General features: G+C 33.8%; 4 protein-coding genes and 1 long non-coding RNA gene across 17 annotated transcripts; 3 read left to right on the forward strand and 2 right to left on the reverse strand.

Annotated features, from left to right (window-relative positions):
• Positions 1-7,881: 7,881 nt before the first annotated feature.
• Positions 7,882-12,700, forward strand: LOC112775642 (uncharacterized). Of its 12 annotated transcripts, none has more exons than XM_072227232.1 (9): positions 7,882-8,840; positions 9,147-9,328; positions 9,418-9,528; positions 9,706-9,773; positions 9,866-9,902; positions 10,685-10,774; positions 10,867-10,944; positions 12,149-12,345; positions 12,418-12,700. In XM_072227232.1, exons 2-6 carry the CDS (start codon positions 9,194-9,196, stop codon positions 10,730-10,732), a joined length of 399 nt encoding a protein of 132 aa, XP_072083333.1. In that variant the 5' UTR covers positions 7,882-8,840; positions 9,147-9,193; the 3' UTR covers positions 10,733-10,774; positions 10,867-10,944; positions 12,149-12,345; positions 12,418-12,700. The 12 variants fall into 11 exon arrangements, with proteins under 12 accessions (XP_072083333.1, XP_072083335.1, XP_072083328.1 ...); XM_072227234.1 differs by having other exon boundaries at positions 12,421-12,700; XM_072227233.1 differs by having other exon boundaries at positions 7,905-8,840; positions 9,068-9,328.
• Positions 12,701-13,844: 1,144 nt separating this feature from the next.
• Positions 13,845-14,407, reverse strand: LOC140181797 (uncharacterized). Its single transcript, XR_011877191.1, has 2 exons — positions 14,269-14,407; positions 13,845-14,189 (listed from the first exon to the last, which is right to left on the reverse strand). It is a non-coding gene; the product is annotated as an uncharacterized lncRNA (long non-coding RNA).
• Positions 14,136-17,045, forward strand: LOC112777052 (callose synthase 5-like). 2 transcript variants are annotated; one of them, XM_072227117.1, is made up of 5 exons: positions 14,136-15,178; positions 15,270-15,398; positions 15,510-15,778; positions 15,871-15,947; positions 16,052-17,045. In XM_072227117.1, the coding sequence occupies exons 3-5, from the start codon at positions 15,641-15,643 to the stop codon at positions 16,113-16,115; spliced, it is 279 nt and encodes a 92-aa protein (XP_072083218.1). In that variant the 5' UTR covers positions 14,136-15,178; positions 15,270-15,398; positions 15,510-15,640; the 3' UTR covers positions 16,116-17,045. The 2 variants fall into 2 exon arrangements, with proteins under 2 accessions (XP_072083218.1, XP_025677118.1); XM_025821333.3 differs by lacking the exons at positions 14,136-15,178; positions 15,270-15,398 and having other exon boundaries at positions 15,505-15,778.
• Positions 16,240-16,752, forward strand: LOC112778307 (pentatricopeptide repeat-containing protein At2g20710, mitochondrial-like). The gene has a single exon (XM_025822640.1). It carries the CDS (start codon positions 16,240-16,242, stop codon positions 16,750-16,752), a length of 513 nt encoding a protein of 170 aa, XP_025678425.1.
• A 4,919-nt stretch (positions 17,046-21,964) lies between the features above and the next one.
• On the reverse strand, positions 21,965-24,809 carry LOC112779988 (uncharacterized). The gene is made up of 3 exons (XM_025824333.3): positions 24,239-24,809; positions 24,080-24,155; positions 21,965-24,009 (listed from the first exon to the last, which is right to left on the reverse strand). Exons 1-3 carry the CDS (start codon positions 24,266-24,268, stop codon positions 22,469-22,471), a joined length of 1,647 nt encoding a protein of 548 aa, XP_025680118.1. The 5' UTR covers positions 24,269-24,809; the 3' UTR covers positions 21,965-22,468.
• Positions 24,810-26,568: the final 1,759 nt, after the last annotated feature.

The raw sequence follows: 26,568 nt of genomic DNA on the forward strand, positions 1-26,568 counted from the left end.
TCAATTTTCAACAATTCTTCTATTTATAAACATCTTCTCATCTTCAATTGGATCAAGTATTTGGATGTGCGCCTTGGCCTTGATTGAAGCAATGAGGAATCACTCTAGCTAACATTGACCATGGCTAAACATTCATAACTTGTAGGGTGCTATTTTATAACTGAAATTGGCCTTAACGTTGGTGGTAACGTTTGAGGGCAAACGTTGAATCAAACGCTACATTGAGAAAATCAGTTCTGTTGCTGTCATTGGCGTTTGACTCAACATTGGAGGGCCAACGTCAGTTAACCCACGCGTACGCGTACCATGCGCTTCCGCACAAAAGAGTCAAAAATGCTCATCCACGCGTACGCGTACTTCACGCGTGCGCGTGGATGCAAGATTTTCATTTTACAGTTTAAAAACAAAGCATGGGACGTTGGCCTCAATGTTGGACCTCCAACGTTCCCTCCAGCGTTGGCGTTTTCACGCACACGCGTACTGCACGCTTATGCGCACATTGGCATTTTTTTCATCCGCGCGTACGCATCGATTCAAAATTCTCAACTCCCATTTCTGAAATTTTATCATGGACGTTGGAGGCTAACGTTTGAAGTAATGTTGGACCTCCAACGTTCGCATATCCACGTGTGCGCGTCACCTACGCGTGTGCGTGGATGCCAATTTTTCAAGTTCCAAACTAAATGTTGCAAATCAGGCCTTGTGACGTCACTTTGTCCTCTTGTCAACGTTGCAAATTTCATGTCCACTATCGACTATTATATATGGTTGGAAAGCTGTGAATGTCAGCTTTCTAACCCAACTGGAATCACCTCAATTGGACATTTGCAACTCAAGTTATGCTCCTTTGAAGGGGACAGGGTCGCTGACATCGGAGTGCAACGTTGGAGACAACGTTGGACCTCCAACGTTTGCGCCAACATTAGAAACATTGCCAGATTCGGAAGCTCAAACGTGTTGTCCATCCCATACTATTATTTATTTTTGGAAAGCCCTGAATGTCTAATTTTCAATGCCATTGGAAGCGCATCATTTGGAGCTCCACAGCTCGAGTTATACTCCATCGAAGGTGCAGAGGTCAGCTGGCCTTACTACAGGTTGGTAGCATGTTCGTTTATGCACTTTTCGGGGCAGTTTTCTCCTTTAATTTTAGTGTCTACCATGTAGTGCCATATATTCTTGGAAAGCTCTTGATTCCTACTTTCCAATGCCTTTGGAATCACCTCATTTGGAGCTCTGTAACTCAAGTTATTCTTGTTGGAAGTATACCCCTTCAGGCTGTGGGGAGTGACGTTTCTAGCAACGTTGGAGCACCAACTTTGGCTCCAACGTTGCTTCCCTTTGCCTCCTTTCATGGCCTTCTTGTTGCCTCTTTGCCTTTCCTTTTCTTAGCTTCCTTTCCACCTATCATCAACCAAACAAATACATCAAAGCTTTGCTATAGTCACAAGAATTTGCCTCATTCTTAGTACACACGTAATTATGGCATAAATCTCATGAAAATACACAAAATTAACAATGTTTGATTGAATTAAGACAAGCATGAATTTCTCATCTAAATACTTACTTATTGCCTAAGAAATGCATGAAACTACTCTAAAATAAATTAAAAATGGCTTGTGAAACTAGCCAAGATGCCCTGGCATCAGGAGTCAAGTTAGGGTTAGTTTGAATGTGTTATGCCCATTATTGGTGCAGGTTGTGTTTTTTTTAGTCATTTTTTATATTCTATCAAGTGATAAATCTATCACTGAAATGAGATCAAATAAAATAAAATTCTCTCTTGGTCTTTTCCCTTGAAATTATAAATATTTATTTGATTATATTATAGCTTAACTAGATTTATTTTTATGAAGACAAATGCCCTTTGTATGTCTGAATAGGAACAATATCTGAATAGGTAAAACAAAATTCTGTCTTGGTCTTTGCCATTGAAATTATAAATATTAATTTGATTATATTACAGCTTAACTAGATTTATTTTTATGAAGACAAATACCCTTTCTATGTCTGAATAGGAACAATATCTAAATAGGAAAACAGAAAATTATGTCTTGGTCTATAACTCTTTTTACACTTTGACTTTAATTTTAGAAGCAACTTCTAGTTTTCATACGCAGTTGGAATAAATCATTAGCAATAATGAAATTATGGAATTTTATTCACTTGGCTAAATTGATGTAGCTATTTTTTATTCAATTAAATATATATAAATCAATAAGAGGGATGGTATATAATGCTAAAAATATTAATGTTTTAGTCTCCTTGAATATATTATTGTAATTTTAATAAGTTTCTTTGTATAGAGACAACAGTGAAGAAAACACGAGGACCTACACAATGCTTGAAGATTCATGCAAGACAGTTGGAAGATAGAGAAGAAATTACTTTAGATATTGAAGGAGAGGCAATTGGTCCTACTGATAAAGCTGTAAACAACTTGAGCAAATTTTTTGGCACAGTGGCAAGGAATTCAGATTTTTGTCCATTAATTTACACAAACTAGAAGGGGATTAAAGATTAAAAAAAAAGCTATTGGGAATATGTTCAAGTAAGAATATTAGTCTTGTTACTTTTAGAAACTATTTGGAAATGTACACATATATTTTATAAGTTAAATTTGATGGGAAATGTTCAATTATTTTTCTTTAGTGACTTGATTCAAATAGTTTAGATTATTTATTGACACTAAATAATTAAAAAATTGAAATTAATTTCATTCACAAGAAACTATTGTAAATAAAGAATTATATATTACAAGAAAACCGTTGTTAAAAGTTACAAAAGACAATGGTGTTAAAACCGTTGTCAAAGATGATTACATAATGGCAATGGTATTAAAATCGTTGTCTTAGATGACTATAAAATGGCAATGGTATTAAAACCGTTGCCGAAAAATGACACCAACAGTAAGGTTTTAAAACTGTTGGCTATGTGAATAATAAAACTATAACAGTTTAAAACCGTTGCCTATCCAGTTACGATTTTAAACCATTGGATCATTAATAAGAACGATTCTAAATCGTTGCTTATCGAGTAACGGTTCAAAACCGTTGTTTAAAATTTTCCTTCAAAACCGTTGTCTGTGCCAGTAACTGTGGCAACGGTTTTTTTGTTATCGTTGTCTTAGGTAAAAAACCGTTGCCTATGAGCATTGGTAACGGCCGCATATACCACAGGTAAAAAATCGTTGCCAAAGCGTTGCTTAAAGTTTTAGGAACAGTTTTTTGATCTACGGCAACAGTTTTTGACCGTTGCGAAAACTCTTATTTGTTGTAGTGAGTGTAAGATCCTGGATTTTCAAAAATTAAATAATAAATTTATTTATGATTTATTATATTTAATTAAGATTTTTTTTAAGAGATTTTAAATATAAATTAAGCAATTTCTTATTTATGATTTAAAGATTTAGTAATTGAATCATAATAAGAATTTTATATACTTTAAGTTGAAGAATTAGATTTTTGACTTTATTTTATGATTATAAAAAATAGATTTTTATTATCTTTAATAATTGAATTTTTATTTGAAATTGATAATTAAATAGTACTTTTATATATATTATTATTGAAGTAAGATGAATTTTTAATTACTCTATTACTCCCTAATTTTAATAAAATTACCTAAACTACCCAAAAATTTCCAAATTTAACCCACTAACCCTAACCAAATCTAGCCACTGCCATTCCACTATTCATCTGCCCTGTTGCGCCGTCGCCACCCACACTGAGAGGGAAGAGAGGGACAGAGGAGGGGTGTCGCTGCTTTGATGCCTACATGCTTGCCCAACCGCTGTCGTTCCTACGCCATCACCGTCGTGTTGCAAGCAGAGAGAAAGAGAGGAGATCCGAGAGGAGAGGAAGAGAAGCCGCACTGCCACACGCATCGCCGACGCTCCGTCGCCCCCAACTGTCGCCATCACCGAGCCTAAGACAGAGAGAAGAGAATTTGAGGAGAAGTCGTTCGCCATCGCATCAACTACTGTGACATTTTGCTGTCGGGACCACCACCATGGTCACCGTTGAAGACCCGCCGCCATTCAGCCTTGTTCTGCTTGCATCTAGTCCACCGTAGGGGGAAGCTCGCGGAAAGAGGAAGAAGCACGAAGAAAATGAACCTTGGGGCTGCTTTTGTTGTCGTCCGTGGAGCTGGGGGGAACCACCGCTGCCGTTTGTCACCACTGCGGCTGTGTTGTCGCTGCCTTCGCTGTTGGGTCAGCTAGAAGGAAAGAATGACTGTGGTGGACGCTGGTGATGTTGCATTTGAGAAGGAAGGCTAGCTCCGCCACCCTTACTACTGTTGAACCGTTGCTGGGGGCTGCCCGCCATGCCTGGTCACCGGAAAATGATGGGACGTCATCGGAGTTAACCATTGGAGCTGCGGCTGCATTGTACTTAGGTCCTTTGGGTACAATAAGTTATCTTTGCTCTAAACTCCTTAAATCGTTGATTTTGTTATACGTTTCTAAGGTTCTTGCGACGTTATTTCCTAAGGATCAAATCCCGGTTATTGCATGCTGATGATTTTAAGTTGCTGTTGTGGCTGCGGATGTAGTGGAGATGTGATTGCGGCTGCCGCTGAGTGCGTGTTGAGAGAAAAGGGTTTCTTTGACAAGTTTGGTTTTGCAAGTTTCAACGAGCTGAGGTAGGGGTGTTTTCTTAACTTCATTTTACTTTCAAGAGTTGTTATAAGTCGATAATAGTATGAAAAATATATTTTTATAATCACGTAAGTCTTATGAATTGAATTGGACTGTTTTGATGGCTATGATTATTTATTTGATTGTTTTATTGAATTTTTGAGGAAGCTGGTTATTCTGATTTGCTGTTTTGGTTTGTGAAGTTGGTCATTGTTGAATTAATTTTCCTTGAATTATTAGAAAAGGTTTAATGTTGGAATTTAGTTTAAATTTAAAAATGTTTGATTTAGAAAAGATTAAAAACTGGAATTTGGTTTGATTTTGGAAAGGAGTTGATATTTGAAGCTAGTTGGGAATGGATTGAAAAATGTGGTTTTGATGGGACCTGTAAAGGTGGCATAGTCCGAATTTTAGAGATGTTGTCCAAATTTTGATAAAAATTGGAGACTTCGTTTAAAATGGTTATTTAGAAATATTTGAATTTTTAAGAATTTTATAATTTGATTTTTTTGGAGTTATTAAGAAAAAAGTTACATTTGAAGTTTGATTTAATTAGAAAAGAATGAATTATGTTTTGAATCTGAATTATTGAAGAAAGTAATATGAGGTATTATGAGAATGAGTGTGAGAATGAAGATTGATTTTTGAGTATGATTTTGAATAATTGAATGATAATGAGAATGATTGTGAAAATGAAATTGAATTTGATTGAGATATCTGGGCAGTAGCAAGGATTGTGGTTCATCCCGCTTGCTCCAGGTTAGTGATTGTGACGCCTGGATAGTAGCAGCAGTAGTGGATCATTCCACTTGCTCCATATTGAGCTTTTAAACATCCGCCTGGGTAGTAGCGGTAGTAGTGGTTCTTCCACTCGCTTTGGGTTAAGCGGGTAGTAGTAAGGGGGTTGTAGCTCAAACCCACTTGCTCCGCAATGGGTGTTTCTATCCATGGTTAGCTACCAGGACGTGTCGGATTGGCTATATAACCGACAGATGATATCATCAGCCATAGGACAGGCATGCATCATATGCATTTGCATGTTTTGTTTGAGTTTGAATTTGTTTGGTGTGCCTAATTATTTATCTGTTATTAACTGGTAATTGTGATACTTGTTGTAACTGCTCCTTAAATGTGTTTACCTTGTATTGTTTGTGTCTGTGTTTGGTTCTGTTTTGAGATTGAGTATTGGTAAATGAATTGATGCCTTAGATGATAGTGTGGCTAATTATGTTTGGGCCGGAGGCCAAGGTTAATTATGTTTGGGCCGGAGGTCATGATTGACTAGATTAGTGCTAAGTATTGGTTAAAATGTTATTTTACATGGAATTTTTGTAAGAAAAATATGAATTTTAGATTTGAATAATAAATTGATAATCGCTATGTTTTGAAAATAGTTTTTAATTACAATATCTTCTTACGACAATTCTTAAAAATCCTCTACTGAGAACTCTTTCAAGCATGATGTTCTCACCCCCCTATAGACTTCTCTTTTCAGGAAACGGATGAAGAAACTTATGAAGAGTTGTTGAGTTTAGCTTATACAATATGAATGTATTAGTTTAGTTATTATTATTCTTCCCTCGCCATTAATATTACAATTTTGTAAGAGGGATAGGAGTTGTGTGAGTTGTATGTTTATAATATGTACAAGTTACTTGAGTAATAAGTTATGTATAATGGTATATGCTTGATTGTCTTCAAGATAAAGTAATTTTTCCGGTTTTCTTTCAAAGGAATCAGCGGTACAGTTTCAAGTCAAAGACTCCTATTATATTATTAAATATATAAAGTCGTCGTAATACTTCTTACTATCAGAGTGGCGCAGCCAGAAGTGTGACATTCTGATAATGAGGGTGTTACAGAAAGGGTGCTATATATTAAGGCCACCAGGATTGGCTTAGAGAATGCTCTTTCTCAGATTAAAATACTGTTATTGGTGCATCTAAATGTAATATTTTGATGTTCTCTATATTTTTTAAGAGACTTTTCCCAGCCGGTATTACATGTAATAGATATAATATAATATATTTTGATTTGTGTTGTTTAGACAAAAAAATATATCTAACTTATAATGTAAATTTTATAATTTAGATTTTTTGAATTTGTCTTTTTTAGACTTATTTTGTGATTATCATAATTTTGCAATATGATTAAGCTTTAAAAAATCTCATAAAATAGAGTAAACTATGGTCACGATTTTAAAGTAGGATAACTATAGATAAGCTTGACCATAAATAAGGCTATGATCACGGTTTTACAAATGTGTGAGCATAGAATAAGCTATGGTCACGGTTTTACAAAAGGGTGACTATAAAGTAAGCTATGGTCAGTATTTTATAAAAAGGTGAATATAGAGTAAGCTATGGTCACACTAAAACTATGACCATAGATTAAGCTATGATCACGGTATAAAATAGGGGTGACCATAAAGTAAACTATGGTTACGGTTTTAAAATAGAGTGACCACAGTTAAGTTATGGTCACACTAAAACCGTGACCATAGATTAGGCTATGGTCACAGTTTTACAAAAGGTGACCATGGAACAAGTTATGGTCACAGTTTTTACGCGTGACCATACGGTAAAAGAACGTGGCTTAAAGTGTCAGAATTTAAACACTTAAACCATAATCATAAAAAGTGTGACTATAGATAAAAATAAAAAACCGTGACCATAGATCTATAGCCACGCCATAATAAGCTATGGTGAAAAAACCATGATCATAGATCTATGATCACCATTTTTATTAATTATGGTCACAGTTTTTCACTATGACCATAGACTTTTTTTGTAATGAATAATGTTCTAATTTATTTTTAATGCTGGATTCAAGCCTTTAAGAAAAAAATATGAACAATCTAGATTTAATCTAGTGCCACTACAAGAAAAAAGGCCTATGACCACGCTTTTTTCTTGCCAGGCTTCAAAAGCGTGGCCAAAAGTGGGCAATGGCCACGCTTTTATGAGGGTGGCGATAGATTAGAGATTTAGCCACTTTTTTTTGCCACGCTTCAAAAGCGTGGCGAAAAGGATCAATGGCCATGCTTTTGTAAGGGTGGCAATTGATTAGAGAAACGGCCACGTTTTTTTCTGCCACGCTTCAAAAGCGTGGCTATAGAGAGAAACAAAGACGTTTTAAAAGTGTGGTGACAGGGTTTCATTACGGCCACGCTTACAAAACGTGGCCATATCCTGGTACTCTTTTGGCACACTTTAAAAGCCTGGCCAAAAGGTTTTAAAAAAAAACTAATAACTCCAAACCCAATAACCCTGAATCCTACTAACCCTAAAACTTCAAAAGCTTCGAGACTCTCTCAGTCTCTGTCACTCACAACCCCTAACCCTAATAACCCCTCACGCTCCACCTTCCACATCCCTATCTCAATCTCCAGCTCCCGCAAACCTTAATCCTAATCCGACTCTGCTCTTCGCGCCACCACCCCACCGCCGTTGCAGCAACATCATCCCACCTTCTCCTACGTGCCGCCTCAGGTCTCTACTGGACCTCCCTTCGCGCCTCCCGCCGCCCCCTCTTTCTGGCCGCTGTCTCCTCAGGCACCGCACTTCTCCCCGCTGCCAAATCCATCCGGAGGCGCTGCTCTGCCCAGCCTAGCCTGCCAGAATCCGTCGATTCCACCTCCTGGTGTTAGCTCTGCGGCTGCAATGGCTCCCGGTGTCGCCTCTGCTGCCGGTGGCGTTGCGGTTCCGGCGTCTGTGCCGCACATGCAGCCAATGATGTCGTATCAGGCTCCCCCGACGTCTTCTCCTCCCTCGCTGCCCTCCGCTCCGGCCAGTACCGCATCGGATTCGGTACCATCCTCTCCGCCGGTACCTTCGTCTCTGCCCTCATTGTCGGATTCATCGCCATCTACGCCGCTCCGTTCTCCCTCGACCCCGTGCCATTCGTCAGAGACGTGCTCTTCTACTTGACGGCAGCGATGTTCCTCTTCTACGTGTATCTTGGCACGGAGATCTTCCTGTGGCAGGCAATTGGATTTGTAGGGTTTTATGCATTCTTCGTTGGTCTCGTGTTCTATATGGACTTGGGAGTAGTTGATGGCAGAGACAAGAGTGAGAATTCTTCCACAGATCTTGAGGAGCAGAAGGAATTAGTTGCGGTGCACGTTGACTCTGACGCCAAGGTTTCGGGATCTATGAACGATGAGAAGCGCATATCTGGATTTCCGGGAGCTTATGGATTGGTATGTTTTAATTTCAATTAAACTGATAATTTTTCTAATTTAGAGTTTGATATAAAGGGATTTGGTTTTTTATGGCAATTGGATCTGGTAACTTGGCTTTCTTAGTTTGTTACTTTGTTAGCTAGAACCTGAATGAAAGAAATAGTAGTAGGAATAAGGAACCTGATCTATGTTCTTACCAACTTATTTGAATTTAGGCGTTGGATTCGTTTGATTCTTTTTTGCAGTGTACATGGTACTGTGCACGTTTTCTGATTAAACTCATTGCATTGATGTAACCATGATCATTTTGATTGTATAATTAAGAATGAGCTAGCGAATCGCCTTGCAAAACTGAGTCGCAACACGGCGTGATGAAGAGTTCAGATAAACCTCCGAAGGGGTCGAATTCAGGAACCCTAGCTGCTGAATCACCTGTTGTGAACAATCTTCTCCTTCCCTATCTAAGGTTTTTGAAACCAATGGCTTCCTCTCCTCATTTTGATGATGTAAGACACTCCTCCTTTTCGAATTTTATTTTTTCTTTCCCCTTTCTATCTATGAATCTCGGCCCTCACTTCAATTTTGTCAAACGCAGCAAGACTTCGATTTTGAAGGTGGATTTTTCGGAACATGTTCTGGTGAGAAGAGGCCCTCTCCTGATTATGATGACGAATATTACGATAATGACCCTTTCGCACTCAAGAAGGTAATCAAATATAATCCACTATAGTTTAGTTTATTATATGTGATTCTGCATTACATGTTCTCTAATTAGAATGTTCTATATGGAAAATGGAATACATTTGTCAATTGTACATGACTCGTTGAAGGTTGGATATTTGTTTTCTAAAATTGTACTCTGTTCTATTTGTTATTGGTTCAGGCAAAATCAAAGGCTGAAGAAGCTGCTTCTGGTGTAACCACTGGAATGATATTGTCTCTTCGTGAGAGGTATAACAAAATCTTAGTTGTACTGTATTCAGGTTGCTGTGAGGATATAATTTGAGCCTAAACTTCTTTCTGTGGCTCTTTCTTTCTGGTAGTCTTCAAAACTATAAGGATACCCTTGCCACATGCCAAGTACGTCTTACTTTTATGAATTCAATTACTCAAAGTTGATATTCTTTTCTTGATCGAAGTGGACTGTAGTTTATAATAATGTTGGATTCATTAATGCTTCAGGAAAATGTAGCATAGATATGGGTACATAGTATGGTCATTTTGCACGAGGTAGGGCATGTATGTGTGTGTATATTATATAAAATGTAAAACAGTAAACAATAAAGTAATTGAAGCATATTATATGCAATTTTTATGATGTTGTAACTTCAAGTTTTTATCAAAATATTAGGAAAGAAAGCAACATCTTAAGAGGAATAAGACTTGAAGAAATGAAGTAGTGTTTTATTTCATTTAAAAGTAAACCAAATAGTGTACTTGTCAAATTTTATGATTTGTAAGTACTAACTTAGATTTAGCCCTTTGGGTACATATGCTTGTTGTGATGTTTGACCAACTATTATCAATTATTCGTGTGTACCTAGCAGACTAGCAGACTAGCAGAGAGCCCTGGCCATAATGTTTGATTTGTAAATTCTCATAGCAGACTAGCAGAGAGCCCTGGCCATAATTTGTTCAAATTGTATTCTTTTACTATTTTTTTTTAATTGTCATATCTTAGATTGAATTCTACCTTTTCCTTTTCTTAGAAACTTGATTAGATAATTCCATATTTAATTTATTTTTTATTATTCTTGTTTAATTTGGTTACTAACTTACTATTATTATTATTATTATTATTATTATTATTATTATTATTATTATTATTATTATTATTCTTGTTTAATTGGCCACAACTTAAGCATATCAAGCATATTTCTGTCACTGCTACCTCTCAAGCTTACGAGTAATGATATTAACAAAGCCAAACTGGTTCATCTCAGCCCCCATATGTAAGCAAGCCATCAACTCATTCACACTTCAAGCTATTGCTTTCACTAGGCAAATCTTTTAGTAGTATTATTTCTTTCATTGTGATTTTTAGGTTATTTGAACAAAGAACAAGATGGAGACTTGGCATTACAGATGAAGATCAATGCATGTTACTCTTGGATTTTTCAATGTGAGTTGATTAAAATTTATAAAAACTGAATGTGACTATAATTTATACTTTTTCAATTTGCTGAAGTTATTTTCTATTAAGCTTTTCGTTTGTGCTTGATATATGTTGGATGAAACTTTGTTTTTATAATCAAGAACCAAGCTGTATAAATCATAGTTGTAGCCTACAATTCAAATAAAGCATCTAGATGAATGTAAGAATATAAAAATAAAATTGAAAACAAATCATTTCCAAAATACATAGAAAAACAAAAGAAAAGATTACTTGAGAGAATTACAATTTAAAATTAGTTGTATTCATCATATATAGCAAATGTATAAATTCATTCAGATGTCATTTTTAGAATTAAAAAATATCTCATTAATGGGAAAAGGAAAAAAGAAAATTCAAATGCATCTCATTACTTGAACATAGAACTGCTTCAAGAAATTTTATAACTTTCATTCAAACATGTCAATATTAGTAGCAAACTAAATCTCACTTGATTTTTTCTTACCTAATACTCTACATTTTCCATGTAAAAAATAGAACTTAATCATAAACTGCATTTTTCACATAAAAAAGAACTAGTGAGAACAACGTCCTTACTACTACCAGATGACCTTATATAATATGTGCATGGTGCAATTTGCCATTAATATGAAAATTTTGCCCCATTGATATGTGCCAATAAGAACTACCAGCCATTAAGAAAGAAGCCCATGGAATGTAACAACCGACGCAGTAAGTGGCGCTGATCGGTTTCTGTCCAACCGCATTTACCCTTTTCCCACCATTAAAATAAATTACTACCACTATAACCGATTTATTACAACTCCACCACACTCTTCTAGTAGTGGGTGTGTCTTCTGTGAACGTCACAAAACCATAGCTTCCAACCTTTCCCCATGGTCATGCTCTCTATTCTCTATAATATTTACTACTCTTTTTGCTCATTTTATTTTTTACATTTTTTACATGTGTTATAAAAGAAAGAAAGAAGAAAATAAATCTTCCAAAGATTGTGAGAGACATTATTCTATTTTGTTTCCTTTCATACACTCCTGAGATTTTGCCTATTTGTCTGTGAAAGGAATCTTCCCTTATTGTTGTATTTTGGGTTGGTGAAATGAGAATGTCCCGTTAGCTTTCTTCATTAGCTCAGCTGTTGTTTCTGCTGGTTGGATTCTGATTCTGATACTTTTTCTTTGGGATGACAAAACAGGTTTGCCTCAACTGAAGAAACTTTTTCTCCTAAAGAAAAAAGAAACAGCAAGAATGTATGGGGATTGCCAAGTAATGTCTACAATGGGAGGCAACGTAGTTGTAAACTCATCCGAAACACTTTTCTCTTCTCTGATCCAAAACAACAGCTTCACCTTCATGCCTACCATGCATTTTCATCACTCTTTTCCCACCATGGTACACAAAACAAGCCTTTTTCTTCACCTTAATTATTATTGCTTCTTGTTTAATCAGTTTGTGTGGTTTTAGAAGGAAGAAGACGGGATCTTACGAGGGAAGGAAGAGATCATGGAGAGCGGTTCAGGGAGTGAACAAGTTGAACAATTATGTATGATCTAAGGGAACGAAGTTTAAGAGGGCTAGAAGAAGGAGGAACAGCAAAGGACTTAGGATTTAAGTTGTATTATTTTTGTATTTTTCTTTAGTTTTTAGTTTTGGAATTTGAACTCGAGATTTATTTTGTATTTGAGTATTAGTTTTTTAATGTATAAAACAATTATAGCAAAAATTATATATGTCACTAATTATTATTTGATTTGTCTTATAATAAAAATTGTATACTATATTTATAAGTTTGGTAATAAAAAAGAACTGAAAATTTTATATTTTGTATCGATGAAGGTAAAAATTAGAAAAAGGATTTGTTTTTTTTTTTAATTTTACAAGGCTATCGCCACGCTTCAAAAGCGTGGCCATATCTTGCTATCGCCACGCTTTAAAAGCATGGCCATATCTCTCTCTATTGCCACGCTTTGAAAGCGTGGCCAAATCTCTCTCTATCGCCACGCTTCAAAAGCGTGGCCATATCTCCCATATGGCCACGCTTTTAAAGCGTGACCATATCTCTCACATACGGCCACACTTTAACGGGTGGCCATTTATAAAAAGCGTGGCAAAAGAAAAAGCATGGCGATAGGTCACCAAAAGCGTGGCGGTAGCTCAAAAAGCGTGGCGAAAAGCTATCGCCACGCTTTTTTCAGCTTTTCGCCACGCTTTAAAAGCGTGGCAATAGAGCTATTTTCTTGTAGTGTGCTTTATGATTATTCTGTCTTTTTGTTGGAATTTCTGGATAAATGATGTAATTTGTTAATACCCGTCTTTATCCTTTGGATGAGAGATGGATATTATAAAAATATTTTTTTGCAGATTCATGATAATGCTACTACATTGCATGAATTTTAATTAGGCACTATATTTTGATAATGATAGACTTGCTCGGTCGTCAATGTGATACTTGAAACACTAATGTGATAGTTGGAACACTTAATATATGGCACTACTATTTTATATATTTTTGGTTTTTACAATTTCACTAGCTTTAGTCATTATTTGTTTCAATTCAATACAGGTGTGCTCATGAAATAATATAAATTGAATGCCAATTGCTATTATACTTGTTCTTGTTTTTAATTTGGCTAGCAGGGAACTCAGGCGATGTTAGTTTGAAACTAATTAATATTCTTTGATGTACTAAGTTGAATGGTTAGTTATTTATGGTATTTCACTTAATCGCAGTGTTATCATTTTCTTCATTGCATTAGATTCATTAGAGTGACTCTATTTCACTATCCATCCAAACTTGATTTAGAGTTTTTTTTTTTCATTCTCATTAGCTTGTGTATGTAATCCATTAAACTCATTATCTATTTACTTAAAATTTCACACAAGCACTAATCTAAAACAACAACAAAAATTTTATTCACTCATTCATTCATAAATTTGGAGTTAACATAACAAGTCTATCATTGTGAAAAGTAATTCACAACAAATTAAAAACACAAACTAACACAGAGAACCACATTGCCGAATCTATTTTCTCAATTTCTATTTACTACTTTTTTTTTGAGAATTCTCTAATACAACTACCCTCTTCTGCAGCTATCCATCATTTTCTCTTAGAATCCAAGAACCACAACATCCAGTTGATCAACATCAACAACATCATCCATGGCATCATTCTTGTGACTGATGTCAAAGACCATGTCAAACCAAGTAAAGAAGTTGCAGTGAGGTTTCTTTTCCTGCAGCGACATGAAACTCAAAAACATATATACTATACTTAAATCATATGCAAAATCACAGTAGAATAGAGTTAATTACCTTATACATTGGACACCCAAATAACAACTTTCTGAGATTCTCCACCATGCTTGATTTGGTGATAATTGCATATAACTCACAAAGGAACTTCGGATGTTGTCCCTTGCTTAATTAACCCCTTGTTATCGGCAATATTGTGGCTGACCCTCCCTCTATAGCGGTTGGAATAGGTTGAATGTTGTCCACTATTAGCCATTGAAACAGGGGCAATCTTAAGGAAGGAACTAGGGTTTCTCATTCTCCATTATCGTAGCAAGCTTAGAGACGGAGTGAGAAATGGGTTTAAAAATGGCGTCGTTTTCGTAAATGAGTTCAAGACTGAATTGTCCATCTCGCACAAATAAACACAACGGTCACGTGTGCGAGTTAACGTTTTACGTCAGTAGACAATGTTATTGGTTAATGGCAATAATTGACGTAGGACTGTATTGTCTAACAGAGATAAATTTTGAAAACTATATTATGTATTTTAAAATTTGGAGACAAAAATATCTGATTTTAAAAATCCTAAGAATTGATATTACTCAAAATGTTATAAAAATTTTACAAAATTATTTCTTTAATTTTAGTAAAAAAATATTGTCAAAATTACGTAATTATAGTAGGCAATAGGCCAGGCAACGTAATGGTAGCCACCATCCGGCCTCCAATATATATACCAAAAAGCACCAACGTCGCACCATGGTGGAAGAGATCGAGTGATTAGATTCCAAAACCCTGATCAAAATTTTTTCGATTCCAATGGAGAGAAATACCGCGATGCCGCATCTCCAACTCCTTCCACCACCACCGTAAGATACTATGTTTTTCTGGGTTGAGTTTTGGGATCTTTGTGAAAATGAACCGTGTTTGCAGGTATCATTTTGGATGTCTGAGAAAAGATACTCTACCCATTATGCAACTTGAAGAGGTATTGCTTCTGTTGGTAGTGAAGTTTTGTTGTTGATTATTTGTGTTTTATTTGGATTGCACTGAGTTCTTGGACTTTCTTTCCTTATTAGATTCAAGCTTCTATTTCTGCGGTATGGAACACACAAGGCTTGAACTGGCCTAGTTCCTTCGAGCAACAAAGACAGATAACAGGAGACCTAGACTTGCTTGATTGGCTTAAAGCCATGTTTCGTTTCCAGGCATGTATTTTGACCAACACACAATGCTAGAGGAGAATGATTTATTATTCATTACATTTTTTTTGTATAATCTGCTTAAATTTTTATTGCATATGGTAAATTTGTGTGCAGAGGGACAACGTCAGGAATCAGAAAAAGCATTTGATTTTGCTGCTTGCTAATTCTCATATAAGGCTACACCCTAACCCTGAGCCTCTAAACATGGCACGTACCTGTCTAATAATGGCCAATTCTAACTTCAGATGGCATATGAACTACACGGTCTAATGGCTGGAAATGTCAGCATTGTTACGGGTGAAAATATCAAGCCTTCTTATGGTGGTGATGAAGAGGCATTTCTAGGCAAGGTTATAACTTCCCTCTACCGAGTAATAGACACGGTATGCTTTTGTTTTATCAAAGACATTGCAATAGTCAAGTACTTATATTCTCTAGGTCACTACGCCCTTAGTAATCCAGTTAATTAATACAGGAAGCCAAGAGGAGCAGAAATGGAATCGCTCCTCACTCAGCATGGTGCAACTATGATGATCTAAATGAGTATTTCTGGTTTGTTTTCTTTTTGTATTTTATCTTTGAATTGATTTTTTGGTCTGTTTCATCAGTTGTTATTGAATTTATTTGATTTATTTATTTTGTGCACTGTGTTGCAGGTCACCTGATTGCTTTTCTCTTGGATGGCCAATGCATGATGATGGTGACATTTTGGATGTCTGAGAAAGAATACTCTGAACCTGTAATAAGTTCATTTCTCAAGTTGGATGACATTGAACATGCGAAGAGTATCTTTGAGGAGTGGGAATCTAGAAACCGGTATTTCAGAAATTTTATTATTCCAAACATGATGATAGCAGCTTACAGCAGAAAGGGCAATATGGAAGAAGCTGAAGCCATTGTTAATAGGACAATCATGAAGGGAGGAAAGCCAAATTTATGGACTTGGTCAGGGCTCTTGCTTGGATATATTCCACAAAGAAATTTTTCGATGGTTGTTCGATGTATGAAAGAGGCAGTTTCTATCTGTGAAGTGGGGTGTAAGTGGAGGCCACTACCGGACTCCTTAGCTGCCATTTTTCAGTACTTGAAATTTAATGGAGATATGGAGGAGGCAGAGGATTTGATAAGGTTACTCAGCAGCAAGAATATTATCTCCCTTGATGTTCATAACAAGCTGATGAGTTGGATTAAGGATGTGGAATCAAATGTGCCTGCAATTGATGTGCTGGGAGGCGATTCACATAAACAAATTGGGGAAATTTCAGAGCCAGAGGAAGATGGAACACGAACAACCCTGACTTTAAGCCTGGAGGTGTTGGGGTGTTCGAGGTCATCTCAATTAAGCCAGTCACAATAACAATACTGCAGGTCCGATGTCGCGACGAGGCTGGAAGTTGATCAATCTTGCTATCTTTTTCTTTATTAATCAGACTAGTATTTTGTGGATTATGTTGGTATATAACTTTTTAGGAATTCCGTTACCTAATGTACTCATTCTGCTCAAACAAGACATTATGGTTTTTGATACACTATTACACGTTGAAAAGGATAAAAGTACATTTAAGTTCTTTTAACGCTGTTCTTTGTAGATGTAATTTTGTATCCTAAAAGCACGTTCACTTGAAGTAAGAAATTGTAGTTTTTGCGTTACTTTGACGTGTGTTTAGGTTTGTTGCTGGTTATTATTGGTTTTAATAATTTTTTCATAATTTTTTTTATCATTTTTAATACTTTTTTTTATATTTTGATTTTTTATTTTTTTAATTAATTTTTTATTGTAATTTTGTTATAATATGAATTATTGATTTTATTAAAAATGACAAAGTAAATAAAAAATTGATCATATATAACAATAGAGTCATAAGTAATAAAATATTATTGTCCAAAATAATACTAAATAAAAAATACTGAAAATATTAAAATAATTGTAGAATATTTTTTATTTGATATTATAAAATTTACCATTGTAATTTTTGTGTACGGTTTATTATTCTAATTTTTTATAATATGTATTATTGTTCCTATTAGAAATTATAAATTAAATCACTTGGAATTTATTATAAACTCTTTCATTTTCTTCAAATTTTTTCAAAAAATAAATATCATACGTCAATAAATGAAGTTGGACAGGTGCTGCTAACAGGAAGGCAGAGCGCAACAGGTGGCTCATTTGCTTTTTCTCGGTTATTTGGAATGTTTGCCTCGAGAGAAACGGACGAATGTTTAATAACAAGGAGGCAACTGCAGAGGTGGTATTTTAGAAATCTTTAAACAGTTATAGAGGATGGAATAGTTTAGATCCTTTCTGTTGTTGATGGCAATGCCAGAGATGTCATTAAGGAGAATTTTGTCTTTATTTTCTTATTTTTGTTGAATTGTTGGCTTGTTTGTCGCTCCACTTTATTGTGTTGAGCTCTCTTATTCAAAAAAAAAGTTGTATAGGAGAATATGTGTTTCATTAAAATATGTAGTGTTTGATTATTAAAATATGGAGTAGTTTTTTGGTGAACTGTAAGTAGTAATTCAAGCTGTTTTTTGGAAGTATGGATTTGTATTACATTATTTTTTGGGTAGAATGTAGGTGTAGTCCATGTTACAAAGTAAAAAAAAAATCAATTCTTTCAAAAAAAAAATGGTCTTTAAATAGTTGGTTCAATCAAACCAACTTGGATCGGTCTGTAAATACATTAAACCTTGGGTTAAAATTAGTATTTTTAACAACTATTGTACGGATGTTATCTCATCCCTTCATTTAGCATCTTATTCCATGGTCCTTCAAGGTCTTGAAAATACTTTTCCCACCAAAGACATTCCCATCATATCAGAAATCATTGGTACTATATTGCCGTATAAGTTAACCTGAATACGATCTCCCTTGAAAGTTTATGGTGCGAATTATCAAATCTATAGAAAAGAGAGGCATCTCAGATTCAATTTTAATTATTGAGAGAGAGAGAGAGAATTTTAATTCACAAATTAAATTGGTTGGAATGTAGTATGTAGTTCAGGGTTTTCATTATCGTGATCATGCATGGAGATGCTATTAATTTTCAATTTAATTCAAATACAATGACAACTTTTTTACATTATCATATTATATATTGTCATCACGTTATACCTATTATAATTGTTAATAATTTCACTTCCTATCAAAATAATCATTTGAATAGAAGATTAATTGTATAATAGTAGTACATCAAATTTCAACTCTTTTATTAGGTAAAATACATTTTACCTTTACAAAATACTATCCTTCTAATTTGTTTCTGTAAAGGTTAGTATCATTACCTCTTTACTCTCCTATTCTTTGGTTTTAGATAATGCTGCTTTTTTAGATAATTTGTCCGTAAAAGATTATTCGTTCTTTAAATTAGTTTTTTTAAAAAAAATTTAATCAAATTTGTTTTTTAAATCTTTTAAATAAATCGAATTAGTTCTTCTATCATTTTTTATTGACGACACTAAAATTTATTAATGTGGCACATTAAATGATACTATAATACACACATATATAAAAATTTTAATTTACTATTAGCATGATAAGTTTATGAAATTAGATCAAATCAAAACCTAATTAAAGAAATAGCTTTAGGCATTGGAATCTTTCAATTTAGAGTTGATTTGATCTAATTTTATAAGCTTATCATGTTAATCGCAAATTAGGACTACTAGGGGTGTGTTGTTGTGTCACTTAACGTATCATATCAACATATTTTGACATCGTTAGCAATGGAAGTGACGGAAGGACCAAAATGACTAACTTAAAATCTTTAAAAGACAAATTTAATTACAAAAAATTTCAAGTACTAATTTTAAAAATAAGTGATTTTTTAAAGATTAATTTGACTATATATATATATATAATTTACTTATAATATTTTTTATTCTATTTAATTTTTAAGTTTGAATAGACGCAAGAAAATGAAAATAATAGATTTTGGGGGGGGGATGATATCCTGAAGTTGATGTTACACAAAGTTTCTGTAGACAAAAATTGCAACACTAAATAGTACATATTTGGTTTGAAAGTTTTTTTCTTAAGTAAATAGATTAGTAAAATATAAAAAAGGTAAACATTTAAATATTTTAAAATTAAGAGAATAAAATACATATGATGAAAGTTATAAATTTAGTAGTGATTAATTTTTAATTTATCACTTTATCAACTTTTTATTTTAGTTTTTTTTTTTTTCGATTTAGGTGAAAATGAGATAGAAAGCTCTTCTTTAATATGAGTTCGTTTTATAATGTTTGTTTATTTGAAAAATTCAATATAAATTTAAATGGATTGTTATTTTAGAAATTCAAAACATAATTTCAATACTATTTTTATCCATGCATGCACTCATTTTTTATCTTTCTTTAATTTGTTGAGATACTTCGTGGAACTACCAATGCGTTTGTTCTTGTTTCAGAGTAAAAACATTACTCTGGCATATAATTTATTGAGAGGGTGCGATTTGTTGTCCAATTTCTTTTACATGCTAGGCGTCTATAAGAAAAAGAATAATCATCATATAAAAATATATATTTAATATCTATAAAAAAATTTGATTATATTTCTATATGTTTGATTAGTCTATCATATAGGTTTAATTATTACATTGTAATGTTTGATTATTTTTTGTTTTGTCAAAAGTACTTGTAATAATATATATCTATAATATATAAAAAAAAAGTGTGATAATTGATTGGATAACAGATTTTCTATCTTCAAAAAGTACGTTTTTTTTTAATTTAACTGTTTCTAACTTTCTATCTTTAAAATGTATTTTTTTAAATTTAATTTTTCTGTAAAATTACAAATTAGATGAAAGATTCTGATTTTAAGCTATAATTCAAATCGAAAGTTTTAATTAACCTTAAAAAAAAGTTGAATAAATGACTTCTTTTTCAAGTTACTATACAAATAACTTTGAGTGTTGTTGTTAAGTCTGTAAAACGAAGAATTTTTTTTTATTTTGTCCCCCCTGAAAATTATACCGAACATAAAAGATAAGAGAAATAGAGTTGACACCATTATGTGTTTAGGTTCAGTCTTTTAATGCAATGAGATTTATATCTAATTTCTATTATAACAATGATAAAATTTTTACTATAATTTTAAAAAAATTATAATTACCAAATCCAAAAGATTACAATGTAAAATTTCTAAGCTTTTCACGAAGTTTATCAACCATTAATTTCACCTATTGTATTAGAAAAAATTTAGAGAGTCAACTACTATATAAGTCAATTTAAGTTAACTTTTTTTTATTTTTAATTTTAAAATTTTAAAAATTAAAATAGTGGGGTGTTTTTTCTTTTTATATAACTAACTTGTTTGTCAACTAATTGACTCCACTTGACTATATTCTTAATTGATTCTCTAACAAAACTCATTTTATTATTATTTTTAAGTGATAATCCAACTTAAAAAAAAAATCTAACTTAGTTCATCAAACACTAAACGTCCACATAAGCTTAGTCAATTTTTAAGTACTAACCCAACTTAAAATAAGATTAGTAAACAACTAAAATACTATTACAATATAATAAATATTAAGACTTTTCTCAAATCTATCTCACTTATCTTTTTTGGCTTATGGCTTTTATTTTGATTTCTCACATAATTAAATTCAGCTTTTTAAAATTATAGAAAAGAGATGAAAAGAAAAGATAAAAAAGACATTCTATGTAAGCTTCATGGATAAAATGATGAAGCTGTACTGAGAAATAAAGAAGAAGCTATATTGAGTGCGAACGATTATAACATTCATCGAAATGTGTACAAGGTATTAGAGTCGGATCATCTTAAGTACTATGAAAAATACAAGAAGTTCAGTAAAGATTATACTTAGTTGATTTGCATTTCACTTTACATACGAAAGGATATTTAAAAGGTTAAAAGGTATAATGTTCTGCACACTTACTTAACTACATCGATTTTGAGTGATCACAACTTAATTATCATGTCATTTGTGTGAGGATCTTTCCGTTGGTTAGAACGGATGGTGCAGAGATAATAAAAGTATTGTAGGAAGCAATAGAAGCAACTTATGGTAAAACGTAATAAAAGTTTTGTGGTGTTTGAAATTGTTGCATTTGCATAAATATAAATCTCAAATATTTTATTTAGATAACTTGTCTATATAAAAATTTGTAGATAAAAGCAAAATACAAAAAAAAACCTTACGTTATTATGTTTATTTTTTTCTTTTTTTGGCAATAAATATGGAAATTTTTTTTGATAAACATAAAAATTTTGGAAGAAAAAAATAAAAAAAAAAAACACAAAGTTTAGATGCGTGTTTATTAAAATATAATTATGTGTTTAGTTTAGATAAGACATATATTAAGTTGAGCTTTTTTTATGAAAGTTTTATGTGTTGCAAAAATTTTTGTACTATATAATTAAAATTTATGTATGTTTTTTATGAAAATGTTAAGGAATGAACATTTTGAAAAATACACATAACTATAAACATAAAAATTAATTAATTTATTTAAAAAAATCCATAAATACTCTTTAGTTAACTACCGCCAATGGTACTTGTAAGCTAAACCTGAGCATTCCCTACATGACAGCCTTGAAACATGAACCAAAGTTTTATTACATAATTCAACAAATTTCAACATTGTGATCAACTAGGCCGTGTGAAAAGCATATATTTAGCAAGGTGGCTAACAGCAATAGCCCACATAAGGAACCCTAAAGAGCAATTTGGATTTTACAAGGCACATGGCTCCAATTTAATTTTCAGCAAAGGCCATGTGAGTTTTTCTGTCGTTGCCTTGCAGTGGCAGCAACCAAACCATGTCCCACTCTACAACATATTTGTTTTCACGTAGGACACGGTACCAAAATTAAAATGCAAACAAAAAACATATGATATATCAAATTATCCTAAAAATCTTACACTTTTCTTTTTCTCCTTCCCCGTCCCCCTCTAATATTTTACCACTACTTCCAAAGTCTACAACAAAATTTAATGGAACCACTAGGCAAGATGACAATAATAACCCTTGAGAAAAAAAAAAAAAAAACAAACTAAGCCAACTAGTACTAAAACTTTATACAGTACTACTACCCACTACATGATGGTGCAGCTCTCGGTGTTCTCATCACTGAAAACATGTGTCATGGGATCAGCCATGGGATGTAACGGCATGGGTGGCGGTGGCATCATGTACGGCCTCATGCCACCACCACCATACATCATGTGTTGTGGTGGATACATATTCATGTTTGCTTGTTGATGTTGATGTTGCTGTTGTTGTTGATGTTGGTTCATCATCATGGCCATATATTGTTGTTGTTGCATGTTATATGGATTTGGTTGTTGCATTTGCATCCCTTGATAGTAGCCACCACCATTCATTGCGGCCGCCGGCAACCCTTGCACTGCCGGAATATTTCCCATTTGGCCCATTTGTCCCATTGGGCCTTTCTGACCCATTTGGCCCATGTTGCCATTATTACCACTACCGCCATGATGATGACCATTATTATTACCCCCCTTGCCACCACCACTCCCACCCTTTCCATTTTTGCCACTACTAGGAGGGAGAATATCAAAATCATCAAAATCGAAGTCAACTTTGTCCAATTTCCCACCCCCATTTTTCTTTCCATCTTTGCCCTTGTTCCCACCATTCCCATTGCTTTTGTTGTTCTTGTTTGTTGTGTCGGTTGCCCCTTTCTTGCTTTTCTTTCCTCCAAGACCTAATAACTTAACAAGGAAGCCACCACCACCACTTTTTGATTTCCCACCCTTCTTCTTGTTATCTCCACCACCACCACCGCCGCCACCCCCCTTGTTATTCTTTCCCCCTTTGTTGTTTTTACCACCATCTCCACCACCACCTTTCTTTCCCCCATTTCCATCTTTGCCCTTCATTTGCATAGGGAGATCCATGACATCAGCAGCTTTCTTGGCTCCCCCACCACCACCGCCACCAAAGGCATTGCCTTTATGGCTGTTCATGGCAGGCCCACTCATCATCATGCCAGCAGGTCCATGTGGCCCACGGGCATTGGCCATCATCATGGGCATCATCTTGTTATTCATCATGGGATTACCATGCCCATGTCCACCATGTCCATGGCCATATTCTTCACCCTCGTCCTCATCATCATATTCGTCATCATCAAAATCCTCATCATCGAACTCATCATCAAAATCATCAAGACCATCATCACTTTCATCATAATCCTCATTATCGGATAAGTTAAACTTGACAGATTTCTGATCCTTCCCCTGTCCCTTGAGATCTTTTGTCCCCTTCATGTTTTGAAAGTGTGCTATTTGCCCACCTCCTCCTCCTCCTCCTCCTCCTCCTTTATGACCATTTTGCCCCTTATTGTTCTTTCCTCCTCCTCCTCCTCCTCCTGCTGATGCTGCCGCCATCATCTTGGAGGGATCAATTTGCAAGTTCTTGAACTGTTGTGGGTTAATGGGGAAGTTCTGGTTGAACATGATGCCGCCTCCTCCTCCTCCGCCTCCTCCCTTCTGGCTCCATAGTTCAGCATGTTTGCCTCCTCTCTTGAGCTTCTTTATGAGCTTTGCTGGATCTATATGCCCTGACACCACAACCTTCCCTTGCTCAGCATCTATATTCACTGAATACACACCTGCCACCAGCAACAACAACTAATTAGTTATACTAACAACTTGAAAAAGCAAAGGAATATAAGAATGTACCGTCTATTTTCTGAAGCAGTTTCTTTACTTTCTGCTCACACCCATCACAGTGGATATTCACCTTCAGAATACAATTCTACATGTACACCAAAACATAAATCAGTTAACAAATTATCAAAAGAGAAGACTTTTGTTTACAAATTCAGTTAAGATGTTCACCTGAATTCTCATCATGTCTTGTTTACTCATCCTTGAAGAGTAGAGTCTCAAAGTGATACAAGGGTGAAGTGAAGTAGTAGAAGTTGTTACATATAAAGATATCTTCTTTTTTTAGAGAGAGATTATTGTTGGTACTCAAAAGGGGACACACACAAAACCAAACACTCTTATCTCTTCTTTCTTTTGTTTGGCTTGCAGCAGCAACAAGCAACACTGAAAATAACACAACAAATGTTTGTTTCCGTTGAACACAAAATAATTATCCGTACTTTGAGGCACACTTAATAGTACACCCGCTCATCAACTACGAATAACTATTAGCTGGCTTTACACTTTCTTGTTTCTGGTTTTATATATAACAAAAAACAAGACAGTAAGAGAGAGAAAGAGAGTGAACCCAAGTGAGCGTGTTCAATTTTTCTCTAGTGCTTTCTTCACAGCTTAATACTGCCACTCTTGCGCCTAATTTATTTCAAGCAACTCTCTTTTTCGCTTTTTTTTTTTCTAATAAAGAAAAAATGGTGATGAGCTTTCTTTTTTATAAATATCTTTTATAATATATTTTTCTGACAGCTATGACCGACTTTTCAGATGTTAGCTTAATCCAATGGCTGGGGGCAAAAGGGTCATTGGACCTTACTTTTGGGCCGGACCTTCTTGGATTGGGCTCAGAAACAACTCTCTTGTTCGTTTTCTTTTTTTTTTTAATTAGCAAATATTTCAGAATTTTTTTCCCAGTTTCAAAATTACTTTAATTTTCACTTGAAAAGAACCACATAAAATCTGTTCAATTTTCGAAAGTAAAAAAGTTAAAAACCGATCAGTTAGATTATTACTAGTAGTGTGGTACAGAATCTTTATATAATTTGGAGATTTTTTTTTCTGTATAATTTTTTAGTTTTTATAGATTATAATTATATATTTGGTTTAGATTTAATCATTTTGAATAATATTTATATGATATGCGTACATAAAAGATTAATTATTAAATTATTTATTTTTTATAAAATATATATTAAATATATAATAATTAATTTAATAATGAATTTTTTGTGTATATATAAATTTTTATTTTTTTTTTGGTATACAAATTTTTATATTTTCACATGCACGTATAAGTCTCGGTAGCTGGGCCTCCCATGTTAATTGTCAAGAAAAGAAAGTTAGAAAGAAAAGTAGAAAACTGAGAAAATTTAAAATAATAATAAGTTATGTAGCGATTGTTGCCTTGCGTTAAAGCAGAAGAGAAGCTTCTGTGTCAACGTGACAACATTATTCATTGTAGGTTGGCGAACTTAAAATAGTCAAGCGACCACTTGAGAAGTTTAAATCTTCAAAGACATACCTTGTGCTTCGTTACGTTATTAAATCTATATTTTGTATTTGGAATCCGAATATCTAATTCACAATAGTGAATTCATTTAATTTAGCTGCTATTGTGGCGGTGGTATCATACGTTGTTGATGTTATTGTAGCTATGGTTCGACTTAGGAATAGTAATGAGTAGGATATGATAGAATTTTACTCTAATCTTAATTTTATTTATGAATTGAGAATTTTATATAAATTTAATTTTAATTTATTTATGAGTTGAGAATATTTTAATTCTAATTCTATCTCTTATTAATTCATAAGTATTCGACTCTGTTTATAGGTTATAAAAAAGATACAACATTATTATATAATTTGATGATAATTAAAAAAATTCATTTTATGTAAAAGAAAAACGTATTAAATTATCAATTAATGAACTATTTTTAGTGGTTAAGAATTTTTTTGTATTTAATGAGAAACCCTTGGTTCAACATGAGTTGGTCGGATAGGGTTGAATCTCAACTCGTACCATATCCACTATGTATCGGGTTGGCAACCCTACCCGATCGAGTTAAAATTAGGTACTCGCGAATAAGGTGTATATTGTCACTCCTAGTTTCAATTCTCAACAATAACTTAAAGATAATAAATTTGACCATCACATACTCTATGAATATTATGATATAATAAGTACTGTTTAGTTATAAGACATGAGTATATAAAAGAGTAAAATGATAATTAGGTCTCTGAAGATTTTGACTTCGGACTATTTAGTCTTTAAAGAAAAAAAAATATTAATTTGGTCTTTTAAGATAGTAAATAATAGATACATGATATCCGTCTATCAATTCATCAACTAAAACTTAATGATAATACTTAAATATACTATTAAGTACTCTGACGTGTATATTTATGAAAGATAGGCATATAGATAACAACTTTTAGAGCAAAACATCATCTGCTTTGATTAGATTTGTAATAAACAGTGAGCAGTTGATAAAAGAGTATATGAAAAT

Source organism: Arachis hypogaea, chromosome 19, assembly GCF_003086295.3.
Source record: "Arachis hypogaea cultivar Tifrunner chromosome 19, arahy.Tifrunner.gnm2.J5K5, whole genome shotgun sequence".
Taxonomy (NCBI): Eukaryota; Viridiplantae; Streptophyta; class Magnoliopsida; order Fabales; family Fabaceae; genus Arachis; species Arachis hypogaea.

Bases quoted from the DNA above. Each gene is read 5' to 3' on its own strand.
- LOC112775642 (XM_072227227.1), top strand. The intron at 10,775-10,866 runs GTAAGCAAGCCA...TGTGATTTTTAG, and splicing joins GTTCATCTCAGCCCCCATAT to GTTATTTGAACAAAGAACAA. The intron at 12,346-12,417 runs GTACACAAAACA...GTGTGGTTTTAG, and splicing joins ATCACTCTTTTCCCACCATG to AAGGAAGAAGACGGGATCTT.
- LOC112777052 (XM_072227117.1), top strand. From the start codon at position 15,641: ATGGCATATGAACTACACGGTCTAATGGCTGGAAATGTCAGCATTGTT. The intron at 15,779-15,870 runs GTATGCTTTTGT...TAATTAATACAG, and splicing joins TCTACCGAGTAATAGACACG to GAAGCCAAGAGGAGCAGAAA. The intron at 15,948-16,051 runs GTTTGTTTTCTT...ACTGTGTTGCAG, and splicing joins GATCTAAATGAGTATTTCTG to GTCACCTGATTGCTTTTCTC.
- LOC112778307 (XM_025822640.1), top strand. From the start codon at position 16,240: ATGATGATAGCAGCTTACAGCAGAAAGGGCAATATGGAAGAAGCTGAA.
- LOC112779988 (XM_025824333.3), bottom strand. From the start codon at position 24,268: ATGAGTAAACAAGACATGATGAGAATTCAG. The intron at 24,156-24,238 runs GTGAACATCTTA...GTGTACATGTAG, and splicing joins AAGACATGATGAGAATTCAG to AATTGTATTCTGAAGGTGAA. The intron at 24,010-24,079 runs GTACATTCTTAT...TGCTGGTGGCAG, and splicing joins ACTGCTTCAGAAAATAGACG to GTGTGTATTCAGTGAATATA.